This window comes from Canis lupus, chromosome 14 (genome assembly GCF_003254725.2).
Source record: "Canis lupus dingo isolate Sandy chromosome 14, ASM325472v2, whole genome shotgun sequence".
Classification (NCBI taxonomy): domain Eukaryota; kingdom Metazoa; phylum Chordata; class Mammalia; order Carnivora; family Canidae; genus Canis; species Canis lupus.
In genome coordinates, this window is record NC_064256.1 from 23,744,724 (window position 1) to 23,759,216 (window position 14,493).

General features: G+C 46.1%; 1 protein-coding gene across 1 annotated transcript in view; it reads left to right on the forward strand.

Moving 5' to 3' along the window:
- The window catches only part of NXPH1 (neurexophilin 1), a 433,900-nt gene that overhangs the window by 130,140 nt on the left and 289,267 nt on the right, over positions 1-14,493 (forward strand). Inside the window, exons 14-17 of the mRNA XM_049093635.1 lie at positions 8,049-8,146; positions 8,576-8,628; positions 10,948-11,163; positions 12,031-12,194. Coding sequence (XP_048949592.1) covers positions 12,141-12,194 — 54 coding nt within the window. The 5' untranslated portion in view covers positions 8,049-8,146; positions 8,576-8,628; positions 10,948-11,163; positions 12,031-12,140. The remainder of the gene's footprint in view (positions 1-8,048; positions 8,147-8,575; positions 8,629-10,947; positions 11,164-12,030; positions 12,195-14,493) is intronic.

Consider the following 14,493-nt stretch of genomic DNA (forward strand, 5'->3'; position numbering starts at 1 on the left):
CCTTCAGAATACATTCAGAATTGGTTTATTTCTCACCACTTCTACCATAAATCCATGTCACCAAACCATTACTGCCTCTTGCTTGGATGCTTCCAACAATTCCTAACTACTCTTCCTGCTTCTGCTCTGTTCCCACTTTAAACTGCTTTTGAGATAGTATCTAGAATAATCCTGTTAAAATATGAGTCAGACATGTTACTCTTTTGCTCAAATTAAGGGCGTCCTGTAAGGACTTATGAAGCCAGGCCATCCCAGTGCCCTTCAGATGCTACTCCTTCTGTTACCTCTGATCGTATTTCCTTGTCCTCTCTTCCTGCTCACTCCTTTCCAGGCACATTGGGACTCTTGTTGTTACTAATACATGAGGTGTACGCCTGTCTCAGCTTTTTCCACTTGTCATTCCTGCCTGCATAGCTTTTACTCCAAATATCCACATGGCTTATTCTATTACCTTCTCAGTCTTTACTCAGTTGTCATCTTCTCATGAGGCTTTGACTTTAATTGCTACCACATGAGGTTCACATGCACCCTGTGAAATAGGGCTTTTACATTCCTATCTATCACTTTCTAAAGTGAGGTTTCTCAAAGCATATCCTTCTGACAGTGTTTATCAGGATCATTTGGATGCTTGTGAAAATGCATCCTTTTCAGGATCAAAGCTTAGGCCAATAAATTGTAATAGAAAGTGGGGGGGGGGCTGGTAATGTGCATTTTAATAAATCCCCTAGGTGAAAATTAAGCAAACTGAGATTTGGAAACTATTGTCTTAGGGTACTCTAGACAGTTACTAGCTGTAGTATTGCTTGGGGATGGGACAGAGGAAAGAAGGTAACATAAAGAAGGCTGTAGGTATGGATATAGCATTCTACCACAGATTTGACCAGAGACACTTTAAGTTTCTGTTTTGCAAAAAAAAAAAAAAAAAAAAAAAAAAAAGTTTCTGTTTTGCTTGTAATGTTTCTGAGTGGGGGCTCTCTTGAAGAAATAGTTTCTTATTTTATTTATTTATTTGTTTGTTTGTTTATTTATTTATTTAAAGATTTTATTTATTTATTCATAAGAGACACACACACAGAGAGGCAGAGACACAGGCAGAGAGAGAAGCAGGCTCCATGCAGGGAGCCCGACATGGGACTTGATCATGGGTCTCCAGGATCATGCCCTGGGCTGAAGGCAGCGCCAAACCGCTGAGCCACCGGGCTTTCCTTTATTTATTTTTTTAAAGATTTTATTTATTCATGAGAGTCAGAGAGAGAGGCAGAGACATAGACAGAGGAGGAAGCAGGCTCCCTCAAGGAGTCTGATGTGGGACTTGATCCCAGGATACCGGGATCATGACCTGAGCCAAAGACAGATGCTCAACCACTGAGCCACCCTGGTGCCCCAAGAAACAGTTTACTGGAAAAAAATACACAAAAATAGCCCTGCTGTGGACATCAGAAGATAAAAGATGTGTGTATACATAAGGGAGTGATAGGGCAAATATGTTATTTAAAAAATAATCTGGAGGTAGTATGAAGAATTGATCCATGCATCAGGCAAACATTTATTGAGAATCTATTATGTGCGGTATGTACATAGCTGAATAAGACATAGTCCCTACCATTATGGTGCTTACAGTAATGATATTAATTGAGGAAGATTGTAGCCAGGAAAATCAGTTAGAAGGTAGCTGTCCAGATATGAGATGATGAAGACGTGGTGTACAGTGGCAAGGAGGTAGATGCAAGGGATATTTTGAAGGATGACTTGGCAAGATGGTGTGCCTGACTAGTCCGCAAGACACATACAAAAACAATGAGAGCTAATTCTAAGCTTTAAAGGCAGTGTACAGAAAGAATTTGGGTGCTACTAATAAAATAAGGTTAACTGTGAGTAGGAACGTGTGTCTGTGTTAGGGGTGTTGTTGTTGGGGGTATTGATGAGCTCATTTTTAAAAGATTTTTTTATTTATTTTAGAGAGAGAGAGTGTGTGTGTGTGTGTGCAGGGGGAGGGACAGAGGGGGAGGAAGAGAGTCCCAAGCTGACTCTACACTGAGCCCAGAGCCTAATGAAGGACTCTTATCTCACGACCCTAAGATCACTAGTTAAGCTGAAACCAAGATCTGGACCCTTTACCAACTATGCCACCCAACTGCCCCATGGTGAGTTCATCCTTAAATATTGTTATGTCAGACAATAGTAGGATATTTGAATGAAGATGCCTTCTGGTAGCTGAAGATATTAGAGTGCGATTTAGGTCAAGGGGAAGGACTTGAAAGGCAGCACACTGACAAGCTGGGGAAAGCTGGTAGGAATAGCTAGCACCGGAGACAAGAAAGAACTGCCAAAGACATAGGAAAGAAACCCAGAAAGGATACTTCTATAGAAAATTGATATGAAAATTGAGAAGACCACTGAATCCAGTGAAATGTAGACTACAGGTTACTTTAGGATCCTGTCAATGCAGGGAGGGAGACACAATTCAGGGATGTTTAGTGAGACCTCAAAGTTCATGAAACAAGAGCCATTGGTATTTATCACATCAGGAGTTTAACTGTGACAGGAAAAAGTGCTAGTGTTTTTCCTTGACCAAAGGTCTCACAGTTCTACTTTCTGTTAAAAAGATTCATTCAGAAACCCAGAGTCCTAAGGCCTAGTATCCTGTTTTTCTATGGTTAATCCTATTTCCCAGGTCCAGAATTGGTAATGTTATGATGATGGTGTTCATGTTCCTTTCCTGAACCCTCCTCTCTCCATCCTCTGTCTTATTTCACCTGGTCCAAAAGCAGAGGGAATAAAGCAGAGTCTGATTATAATACATCTTTGAGTAAGAAACTAATTAAGGGGTGGAATAACTGAAATGTGAGCTAGGATCTGGGATGTGCTTCTGCAAGATGAAACTAGAATTTAGGGATATCCAGGGACTTTTGGTACCAAGATATTCTTGGCTCTGGAAGTGAGGGGGTTAATGAGTCAGCGACGGAGTAACACATTCAGATCAGATTATTCAGTCAGCCTCTGATTCTGAGAAGACTCTGTTTTTTTTTTTAAATGATTTTATTTGTTTATTTGACAGAGAAAGAGAGAGAGCACAAGCAGGGGGAGCAGCAGTAGGCAGAGGGAGAGGGAGAAGCAGGCTCCCCGGTGAACAGAGAACCTGACATGGGGCTCCATCCCAGGACCCTGGGATCATGACCTGAGCTAAAGGCAGACACTTAACTGACTGAGCCAGCCAGGAGCCCCTCTAAGACTCTTTGAGTGTGTTTGGGATGAAGGAGCTTATGCCTTCTGGCCTAAGCCTTCCATACTGGTCCTGTTTCTTTTGCTAATTTCACTGGGCTGAGGTTTGCCTCAGAGCTTTTTCCAATTATGCACTGTTTATGTACTTCATAGAGGAAGACTTGTTATTCCACAGTTTCTGATATGCTTTCTTTTAAGAGGTGCACTAGGCTGTTCTCTGGGCACTGTGCTTTCCAAGTGTGGCTGAGCATTGAACTTAATCTACTCCAAGGCAAGGTAGGGGGTACAAAACTGAATGACATAGTCCAGGTGAGAAGACAAATGTATAAACAACATGATGTAGTTGATTTAATAATATGTTTCAGTGTGCAAATCTCTAAGATAAGCAAAGAGGATGGGAGGCAGTCTCTGAGCAGAGATTTGTGGGAAGATTAGGGGTTCATCTAGAGGTTGGAGTCAGAGGATTCAAACAGAGAAGAAGGTTCAGAGGCTCCAAGTTGAGACATAAAGTTGTGTGTTGGAAGCTCTAAAGATCTTCTAACTGATGAATGGGAATTACACAGTTGAGTGGGGGGCAGGAGGCAGGAGATAAGGGTGAAGGAGTGGTTAGAGGTCAGTTCAAAGTAGTCTTGTGCTGGGCTAAGAAATTTGACTTGAATCTGTAAGCAGTGGGAGGGCTGTGAAGAGATTTAAACAGTGTGTGATGTGGACACATTTTTGTTTTAGCTCTGTCTTCCAGGGGCACTAAGGAGGACATATGTATGGAGGTAGAAGCAGAAAAGGGTGAAGAGGTTAGTTAGAAGACCATTGCCATAGACAAGGTGGCTGACGGTATGAGCCTCAGTCAGTAGCAGGAACAGAGGAGATGAGAGATGATCACGCGAAAAGTTGAGAGGTGTTAGTAATTTTATTTTTGTTGTATAGGAAAAAAAGAGAGCGTAAGAGAATCTGATACTTTTGTTTTCCAGTATGAGAGTAGTGTCACTAATTAGTCAATTTTGGCTACAAAACAAATAACCCCAATATTTTGATAGTTAAAGCAATAGACATTTATTGCTCACTTTTGGATCTGTGGGACTGCAAGTCAGTTTTGGTGGCTATGCTCTAGACCACAGGTCAGGTTCTGATCTGCTCCATGTGGTTTTTCATTTAGGAAACCATGCTGAAGGATACAGTTTCTACTTGGTGTGTGCTTTTCTCCTACTAACTAGAGGAATAAGTTGAAAACATGCTCTAACTCTTGAAGACTCTGATTAGGATTGAAAGGAATCCTGAAGAAGGATTTCCTAGGAAGTAAGGAGAGGAAAGAAAGAAGGAGGAAGGAAGGAAAGAAGGGAGAAAGAAAGAAAGAAATTTGGTCTATTAAGGAGGAGAACTTGCTCATTCCACCATGAAGTCACTTGACAAAGGGCATAGGCTTAATCCTGTTACAAGTAGAGGACTCCAGAATCTGTCACACGAATTAGCAGATTATGTAATATGTAATGTAATGGTAATAATGTATTCAGCTTTAGACGTGTTAATTCTAAACACCTCTAGGACATCTAAGTAGATGTAGAGACAATAGTATAGTTGGGTTAAAAAATATCAGAGCTAGATTTCTGAACTAGTTTGTCATTGTGTGTGAGTAGTAAATACAATCATGGGAATAGACAGGATTGCCTGGTCAGAGTGAAAAGAGAAAGGTACTGATACAGCCCTCAGAAGTGCCAGTGTTTAATGTACGCAGATGAGCATGTGGAAAATATAAGAAGAAATGGTTAGAGGATTAGTCGAAAGATCTGGAGAGGGAATAGTAATACTGAAGCTGAAAGAGAGTTACAAGAAGGAGAAAGTGGTAATCAATGGGCCAGTGACTCTTAGATTTGTTTGAAGTCAGCTTTGTAGGAGAATGAGTGTGAGGAAGGAGATCTTCTTATCTAATGTGAGAAGTTTCCTCTCTTTTCTTTTCTTTTTTTTTTAAAGATTTTATTTATTTGAGAGAGAGAGAGCGAGAGCGAGTGAGAGAGAGAGAGAGAGAGAGAGAGCACAAGAAGGGGGAGGGTCAGAGGTAGAAATAGACTCCCAGAGATGTGGGGCTCTATTCTGGGACCTTGGGGCTCAGAACCTGAGCCATCCAGGAGCCCTGAGAAGTTTCCTTTCAAGACTAAATTGCAAATTGATGCTCCCAGAATCACTAGGGAAACAGTGGGGTAAGGCAACTAAAACTCAGGGCACAGTTCCTGGCATGTGTCTAGCACTCCCTAAATGGGTAGCCATTATTATTCTATAGAAATCTGGGGACCTTTGAGAAACTACCCCCTAGTTTAATATAGAATTTGATATTACACCATTTTGCTTTGAGTTTTATCCAAAGTATTTTATTATTAGAGCTAGAAGAAGCAGAAAAACGTAAGGTTATATGATTCTTATGGCATCGCCCTTGAAGTTAATTGTGGTGAAATTAGTGGTGTAGTTGTTTTCATTAATCTGATGTTAAAAAGGGGAAATACGGGGTGTCACTGCATCCCTGTGAAAGCTCTTATTTAAAAGATGTCTAATCCAAGACATTCTTATCATTATATTTGTTGAAGCAGCCATTTGCTCCTTGCCTGTATAAATCATATAGTTTTCATATCGCCAAATCAGGATAAAAACTGGAAGATGGGTGTGTCAAAGTAGCCATGGACTTTAGATTATGGAAATAAAATATGCATTTGCAGACTCATTTTAAGCATCGAGGCAACTACAGGGCTTGCAGTCTTTGTCCTTGTAATTTCTTCTACCTGTATGTGGTTCAGAGCCCCAGTGTTCTTTCTGGCTGAAAGCATAGACTGTGTTTTACTTTGTTAACAGAACATTGGTTATCAAGTTCTTTGTCTTTAATGATTCTGCTTCAGGGAACTGTCAATTAATAATCCCTGGAGGGACCACCATGAAGAATTTTTGTAATTAGATTATAATGCAAAGGTTTGCTGAGTCATGATATTTTTTAAAATTTTAGTTATGATTTTTGGGCAATGACCCCAATCTTCCCATCTTTTACATTCAACTGCCTTTTTAATGCCGACTTTCTTCAATTTCTCTTATTGTGCTCATTCTCTTTTTAAAGTTTGTGAGTATAATTAAAACTACCCTACCTTTGAGAACCCTCTGTTCTCACCTAGCAGAATAAATGAAATATGGATACAAAGACTGAGCATATAAATTACCTCTAAAAAAGAAAATGCCTTCTACATAAAGCTTTTTGATTCTCTTTAATTTTTTTTATTCTACGGCTTGACGGCTATTTTTTCTCTCTAGTCCAGTGATCTTGTTATTAAAGCATTCTTGTAAAGGTAATTTAGCACACATGCCTCATAGTTATTAACCAAGTTCTACTACATTCAAATACCAAATCACTTTGCAAATGATCCTTCCTTCCTCTAGCAAAATAGCTTGGGGTGTGGGAGGACCAGGGAGTTTCTTAGTTGTCCTGAGTGACATTTAAAAATTCTACAAAAGTAGTGAAAATGGCTATGGGTCTTTTAAACAAATATTCATAACTCTGATAAGGATGCCATTCTGAGTGTACATTCTCATAAATCAATGACATTATAAACATGTGCAAACAATTTATTTGAAAAAAATTATATAATTAATACAATAGAGTCAACCCTTGACCTAGAAGAAAGAGGGTGGGGCACAGAAGAAATGCACAATAAGGCCTCAAACCCACAAACACACTTGCCTAAAATCTTTGCAATGAAGTGAACAAAATATATTCTTTTAAATTGTTAATATTTTTGAAAATCACAATACAGTATACAGTTGTCATTTGTGAAGTTTTAAAAGCCAGAGATAACTTTACACTTACTTAATCATAAAAAAACAGAATAAAGGCATTTTACACATCACCTTCATTATATAGGGGAGGAGACTGAGGCCAGAGGAATCTTCAGGCTTTTGTCCAAGGTCATCAACATGCAAATACCAGGCTATACTGAGGTCAAGGCAGAAGGATAATGCATGCCTTATAAGTTTTATTGTCACTGTTAGGGAAAAAATAGGTACAATGCAGTTACTATGTACAAAGTGATATAATTTGGCCTGAAGCTTAGGCAAGACCACAGCTGGGTGCTTCATAACAACTGTTTTCTGTTTTTATTTGGATTTTGGGTAAAAGATAATGATATTTATGCATTTTAAAGATAGGTTCATTATAGGACAGAGTTTTGTAGAACTCAAAGTTCTTTCTCTCTTTTCCCCAGCCCCCAAATAATTCAAACTTTCAACTTCTGCCCTTTCTTTCCCATTCAGAAAAAGAGTCATACAAGTGAACCAAACCAGATCAACCAAAACAACTAGTTACCGTTAACAGAATTATCAGTATATTTCAGATGAATTTGAATTTTTAATTTCTTCTGGTTTTAATTATCAGGAAAATTATTTAAAATCACTGTTTCCTTTTGTTAGCTCATTTTAATTCTTTTAAAAGATATATTTCTTGGAGAAGAAGATGTTCATTTCAGATTGGATCATGTGGACTTGGGAAAAGCAGAGGGCGGAGGATTGTGTTTTACCATGATTATAATTGACACTGAGTTTATACGTGTATTTAGTTGTGTCACACATAAAATTTAGAGAATGACTTCCAAAAGGATTCTCAACATAAACTTTTCAGAATAATATCTGAAAAAATTGGCACAAATACTATACTACTTAAGGACACGTTTTTGTTCTATCCTGGTAAGGCTGATTGTGGATGTATTCTAAGAGAGCATTTTAGAGCAGGGTAATACTTTAAGCAGAAGAGTAAATAAAAATCATGTCCTTATTGTTTTTACTTCTCTTCTTTTTTCTGATAGGAGGGAAGGAGGGTGAATGAGCCATCCTTGTCTCCCATGGCCTCCCCCCCCCTCCAATGTTATGTCATTAAAATTGGAGAGGGTTAGCAGAAACAATGGTAAGTTTTACCTGGCTTAGTGTCCTTTTCTAATTGAGTACTATAGGAAATGAAGACTCTAGCAAAGATACAAAAAATGAAAATCCACTGCTGTTTCATATCTCAGGCCAAGTTTCTCATAGGATCCGGTAAGAGTTGAATGTCTGGGCAGAAGGTCTCAGGTCATTACCATAAAATGCTCTTTGGCACCCTCTGTCACAGAACAAAGTGTCAGACCAATTCCCATTACTAGGTGCCTGTGGTGCTTTTCTTAAATAATCAGTCCCATTCAGTCAGAGATTTTAAGGTTCTTCATCATCTCTCTATTTCATAAGCAGTAATTTTTAAGGCTAAATGGCACTAGAAGCAGAATGTTTTTGAAGTAAGGTTTAGAAAAAAGAATTTAGTATATCCCAACGCTGGCCTGATTCTTTCTCATTTTTCCCAAAGGTCATATTCCAAGTTCAACCCTGACAGCATTGTACGTGGGCATCTGGGGAGAGGTAGGCAATATTCATTCCAGCTCCACACTCCAGCCTGGGAGGCCTGGGAGCTCACATACAGGGGGGGATCAATTTTTAGGATGCCCTCTTGAATCCTAGAGAGTGGAGACAGACAAAGCTTCCCTTGCTCTACTTTGACCCTTGAGGTTCAGATATGGGTGCCCTTACATTTGCTTTTCTTCTTTAAACTTAAGAACATGAACAACCAGGTAAATGAAGATAGGCAAGGTAACACTGCAACTATGCTATATATAAATGTGCATTTTTTCCAAAGTGCATTTTCAGAGTCCCACTTAGAAAATGTGCTTCACTGCCTTACTCTGCATATGCCCCAATGAATTCCAAGAGGTCATAGCAGCAGAGTACAACTTTTGAGATTAGAAGAGTTTGCTCTTTAAAGAGCTATTTTTAGCTGGAAGGGAAAGTGTAGGCCTCAAAGTGCCTGGCAGTATGTCCTCCAGTGGGAATCTAAATTGCAGGTCTGATTCCAGGGGAAGGTCTCAGTGGGGTTCTTTCTGCCTTTGTTTCTGGAAAGGGTGGTTCTGCTCATTGTCAGTGTTGGGGGCTGCGGGGTTAGCAGTTTCTCCGGGGAAACTCAACCTATAGTCATCCAGGACCTATTGTGTCTGGGCACCCAACTGACCAGAAACGCTGGAGCCTGAGGTGTCCAATAGCCACACTGGAGGAAAGCACTCCCGATTCATTAAAAATCCCCGTCCCATCGTATTTTGACGCCATCAAGTAGGGCTCCTGAGATAAATTTCAGCCCAACTCTTACAGATTATTAACCGAGTTTTCATTGTGTAGAGGGCATCATTCCAGGTCAAGCTCTGGTGAAGGGGAGGACTTGGAGGGGTAACCAGCAAAGCGGACAGAGATGGGGGGCATGGTGGGTGGAACGTAAAATGCTTTCAGCCGCACTCAGACTTGGGGGCCGAGTCTGGGCACCCCGAGGAGGCGCTGGCTGCCTGGTCTTGGGATCTCACCCGATAGGGGCAAAGCTGGCTTGACGGTTGTGCTCTGGAGAGTGAAAGGGAGAAGAAAAGGACAAGGTTTGGGAGGAATGGCGGGATGAGGTTGAGACAGAGAAATACAGGGATGGAGAGGGTCAGAAATCCTGAAAGAAACACACAGAGGGGTAGACAGATGCAGCCGAAGGGCGGGCACAGAGCACAAGAAAGAAAGGAGGCAGAGAGATACTGAGAGACGCACAGCAAGGGAGAGATGGAGAAAGACGAGAGTCAGAGCAAAGAGGCCGCGAGCGGGGACGCCGGTTGGTAGGGGGTATCCGGAACGAGGGAGGGGGCGAAGGCTCCAGGCCCCACCGGCGTCCCCCTCCACCCCACACCAAGGCGCAAGGTCGCCAGTCCCTGGGCTGTCGCGCGCTCCACGCTGGCGGCCCGCAGCGCCCCGCCTCGGGCCCCGCAGCCACAGGTCCGCGAGCCCCGCGTGGGCGCGAGGCGGACGGGGAGGGGTGGGGGGTGAGGGGTGGGGAGTGGGGGATGAGGGGTGGGGGGCGCTGCCCCTGCTGCGCCCATTCCTGCCCTACGCACCGCCCCACTACGCTCCCCTCCGCTCCTCTGGCGGCCGCAGCTCTCCTTACAGCCCCCCCCGCCCTCCCCCGGGGACCGGGCGCTGCGGCCACCAGAGCCACCGCAGAAGCCACTTCCCGGTCCACCGAGAGCCTGGGCGAGGGATCTGTTTATTCGGGGTGTTAATTAGTCTTTGAGGAATCGCTCACCCACGTGCCAATACAACTGCCCGTGTCGGGAGGGAGGGCGCCGCGAGCGGCCGGCCCACCGCGAAAGCACGACCCCGGCGGCGCCCCGACCCCCAGCGTGCTCCGGAGCGTCCCCCAGTGGCCGGGCAGGACCATGCACGGCGCCTGCGACCCGGCTCCGGAGAGGTCCCCCGGCTGCCCGGGGTCGCGGTAGACGCGCTGCCGCGGGGTGCGCCAGGAGCCTCCGGGCCTCGCCACCCGCCCCTCCCTCGGAAACTCGGACCGTGGGCGCTTGCCGTGTGGCCTTTTTCTTCCCAAAGGCCAGTGTTTTCTCTCTCCGGTTCAAGTCCCGAGGACTGGCCCAGCCTCCTCCCCTTAAGTCCTTTCCAGCATCCTCCGGCAGCCTCGGGAAGCAAGGAGCGCGGGACTGCTCGTCCCGGAGCCAGCGCCGGCGGTCCCAGCCCGTCCGGCGCAGTCGCCTTCCTCCCTCCCTCCCTGGCTCCCTCCCTTCCTCTCTTCCTCTCTCTTCTCCTCTGCTTCCCCCGCCCTCTCTTGCTCTTAAGTTTCCTGCACCGTGAATCCAACTGTTCCAAGCCTAGGCTCCCACCGAACCTAGCCTGAGCGCGACCCGGGCGCTGAGACGCCGACTCCGCCGCGGCTGGACGAGGCAGCGGGACCGGTGCGCGCCCGAGCATGGAGATGAAGCGCCAGGGAGGGCATGTCCGGGGCGCCGGAGACGCCAGGCCCGAGTAGCTCCTCCATGGAGCCTGCCCAGAGCGACCCCTGCTCGCCGGTTTCGCCCCCGGTCCTGTGCGGTACGTACACTTCGCCTCCACCGTCCCGGAGAGGATGTCTTGGGGCGGCGTGGTGGGACACCGCGAAGGGGCGGCGGGAGGGCCACTGCTTGGGGGACAGAGTACGCCTGGCGGGTGACCTCACAGACCCGGGCAGCCTTCCACTCTAGAAGTTAGCGACTGACGGTGCCCCTTGGCTTGAAAAAAAAAAAAAAAAAAAAAAAGTAGTGCCAAAGGATGTGCTTGTATGCGCGTGTATCTGTGCAGAAGGGTGGCATGGGTAAACTGAGCCCAGCTTTACTGTATGCAAATTGCGTTCCCTTTCCCCACCCCCACCCACTCCACCGACTGTGTACCCACCGCCTAATCCTGGTCAGCTCTACCTACCCCTTCCTCTTCTTGTGCACCCCCCCCCCCCCCCAGTCTCTCTCTAGCTCGCTTTCCCTCTCTCTTTCTCTCTCTGCTGGTGTGTACGTGTGTGAGCACTGCCAGGGCTGGCGAAGAACCAGCCGCCGCCTTTAAGTCCGAGCCGCCCGGCCATCAAACACTAGGGCAGGTCTCGCTGCCAGAGACGCTTGGGCTCCCAACCAGCTTGCACGCGTCTCCGTGTGCCCCGCCACCTCCTGTCTCCACCGCCCGGGAAGTCGCATCCGAGGAGTGCAGGGCGCAAGGAGCCCCTCATCCTCCTACCCTCCTGCCCGCCTGCCTGCGGACCGGGCGCTCGCTGGTTTCAGGCGCTGGATTTACTCGCTTTTCAATTTTTCCTGCCCCCCCCCCCTTCCTGGTTTTTGGTCCACCCCTCCCCTCCACGACCCCCTTTCCTCGCTTGGTCGCCAAGCCTAACCTTGCCCGCGTGGTCATGGGATGTCTAATTTCATTTGTATCTAGGCTGCTGAGAGCGCTCCTTGCTCTGTAAAGTGGATGTCAGGTGGATCTATGTGTTTGAAGGAACAAAGACTCAGCGAAAGCACCGCCGAGGAAGTTTGAGACGCGGGAGGATGCAGGCTGCGTGCTGGTACGTGCTTCTCCTCCTGCAGCCCACCGTCTACTTGGTAAGTCGCCGCCGATCCCGCGCCCCCGCAATCCCACCCTGGTCGCGAGGCCAGACACCGGGGGCGCGCGGGAGGAGGGTGAGACCGCCAGTTCAGCGAGAGCAGCGTTCCTAGCGACCGTGTTGGAACAACTTTGGCAAGCTGGTCTTTGGATCCCTGCGGGATTTTCCGGGGTTCCCACCCTCATATCTTGCTCAAGTCTCCCCTCTTCCTGCGTGTGATTCTGAACAGCGTCTAGGGCGCCCTGGACACCCAGAAAGCGAGGAAATAGTGGGACGGGATGCTTTATGGGGAGAGAGGGCAAAGCGAAAGGCTTGAAGACATGGAAACTCTCATTAGTTGATCCACAGAGTTTGAACGAAAGGAAATGGAGGTAGGGAGTGCGGAGCACGAATCTCTGGCTAGGTCTGTGACTTTGAAAGTGCACCCACCCACCTAGTCCCCCAGTTTGGAGATACACGTAAAGAAGTGCAAGGTAACTTTGTTCGACTTGTAGGGTTCAGAGGACAAGTAAATCAGATAACAGCACGACAGGCGATGAGATAGAGTTAGGTCAGGGATGCCCCGGCAAACACGCAGCGGCTCTCCACCCTCTCCTCCCAATCTCTTCTTTCCACCAGATAACCGAACCCCAGTCCCGGCGCCGAGCTTCTTACTAGGGAATGGCAGACCTTGTTATCAGGAAAATACTAAGCAAACCCACTGCCTCAGTCTTTCTGGAGTGGAGTTTCGGGGGTCTGGATTTTGTGCACTGTTGGGACTGGAGGTGGAGGTGAACTGGTAGCTGTGGGCACCGCGTGGAGCCAAGGAGGAGAGCATTTTCCCATGTCTGGCTTCAGGGAGGGCCAGGGACACTCGCACCCTGCTGGCGAAGTTGTGTTCAGTGCACTGACTCCCCATAGCTTATTTCTGAGCCACAAGAGTGCCCTGAGGGCTCAGTGTGTTCTGACCAGGGGCAAGGAGCACTGGAGCGGCCTGAGCTCTCTGACGGGTCTGGAAAAACGGGAGAGAGGGGCGGTGCCGTCCGTCCCTCAATCCCAAGAGCTTCAGACCCCACAAGCCTGGGAGCAAAAGTGTTGCCAACCCCGAAATTGAGAGCATTTCCCAGCTGTTGCCCTGGTGCATGTGACTGCGGGGCTGCTAGTTGTGTGAACTCTGTGTATGTTAATGAGTGTAAACGCGTGTGTGAATATGTATGTGAGGGTGTGTGCATCTCACGGGGTTCAGCTTCACAGTCCAAGAACCCTCGGTGTTGCCTGTCTTTGCATCTTTATCGCTTGACTGTCGCAGCCGCGGACGCCAGAGGGCGCTGCACGTCAGTGTCCTCGCCTACAGGACACCTTGGGGTAAACAGGTGAAAGCCAGGGCAGCCAATACAAAAGAATAGCCTTTCTGACTCAGTCACCGAAGTCTGTGCCTTTCCCGGCTGGCTGGAACGCAGACAGAATGCAAAAATTGTCCTTCCCATCTCCCCTCTTCAATCATTCTTGCCCGCACCTGTGTCCAGTCGACCCACTGACATTGAGAGCCTAAAGACCGAGGGCAGAAAGTTTGGCCAGAGGAAATACAGCAATTGTTTATTGAAAGAAGGGGAGGACCGCAAAATGAAAGCTACAGAGGAGGGACATTAACGATCCCCTTGACCATGGAAACCCTCCTGCCCCTTTGCTCTGCATACCTTTACACCTGACCTGAACCTCAGGACTGTTCTTACGTCCTTGGACTGTTGCTTACACACGGCAAAGGCTCGTGGCTGTGGTGCAGTTTATTGCTTGGAGCAAGTGTTTCGATAGTCTGGAAAATAATCTATCAAAAGCAGAAGTGAAATCAATACGTTGTGTTAAATTTTAAATGTGTTTGTTGGCAGTTAAACCGTTTTCCACTCATTACAACAACAGTGCTGGATTTATTCTAATGCGCTGCGTTCTCAACAACAAGCGCATTAATTCTCCTTTAATTGTAAACTGGGAGCATTTGAAAACCATTCAGTGTGCAAATTATGCTGATTCAATTACCGTTTAGTTACAGACTTCATTACCTGAATGCCTTTTGGCAATACGGAGAAAGGAGACAATTTTTCCAATTTCACTCAAAACAATACGAAATGTGAACAATAAAATAGAGAAGGCGATTTAGAAGTCCATTCTTTTCTCTCCGATCTAAAGTTGTTTTGTGTGTCGGGGATTAGAAACCACACGGTACCACAAAAACAAAAGGCTGGTGGCTGTGACCCAAGGTAGTATTTCCAGGGATTGTAATCCCATAGTTATTTGCCCACAGAATTCCAAGATATTTTCCT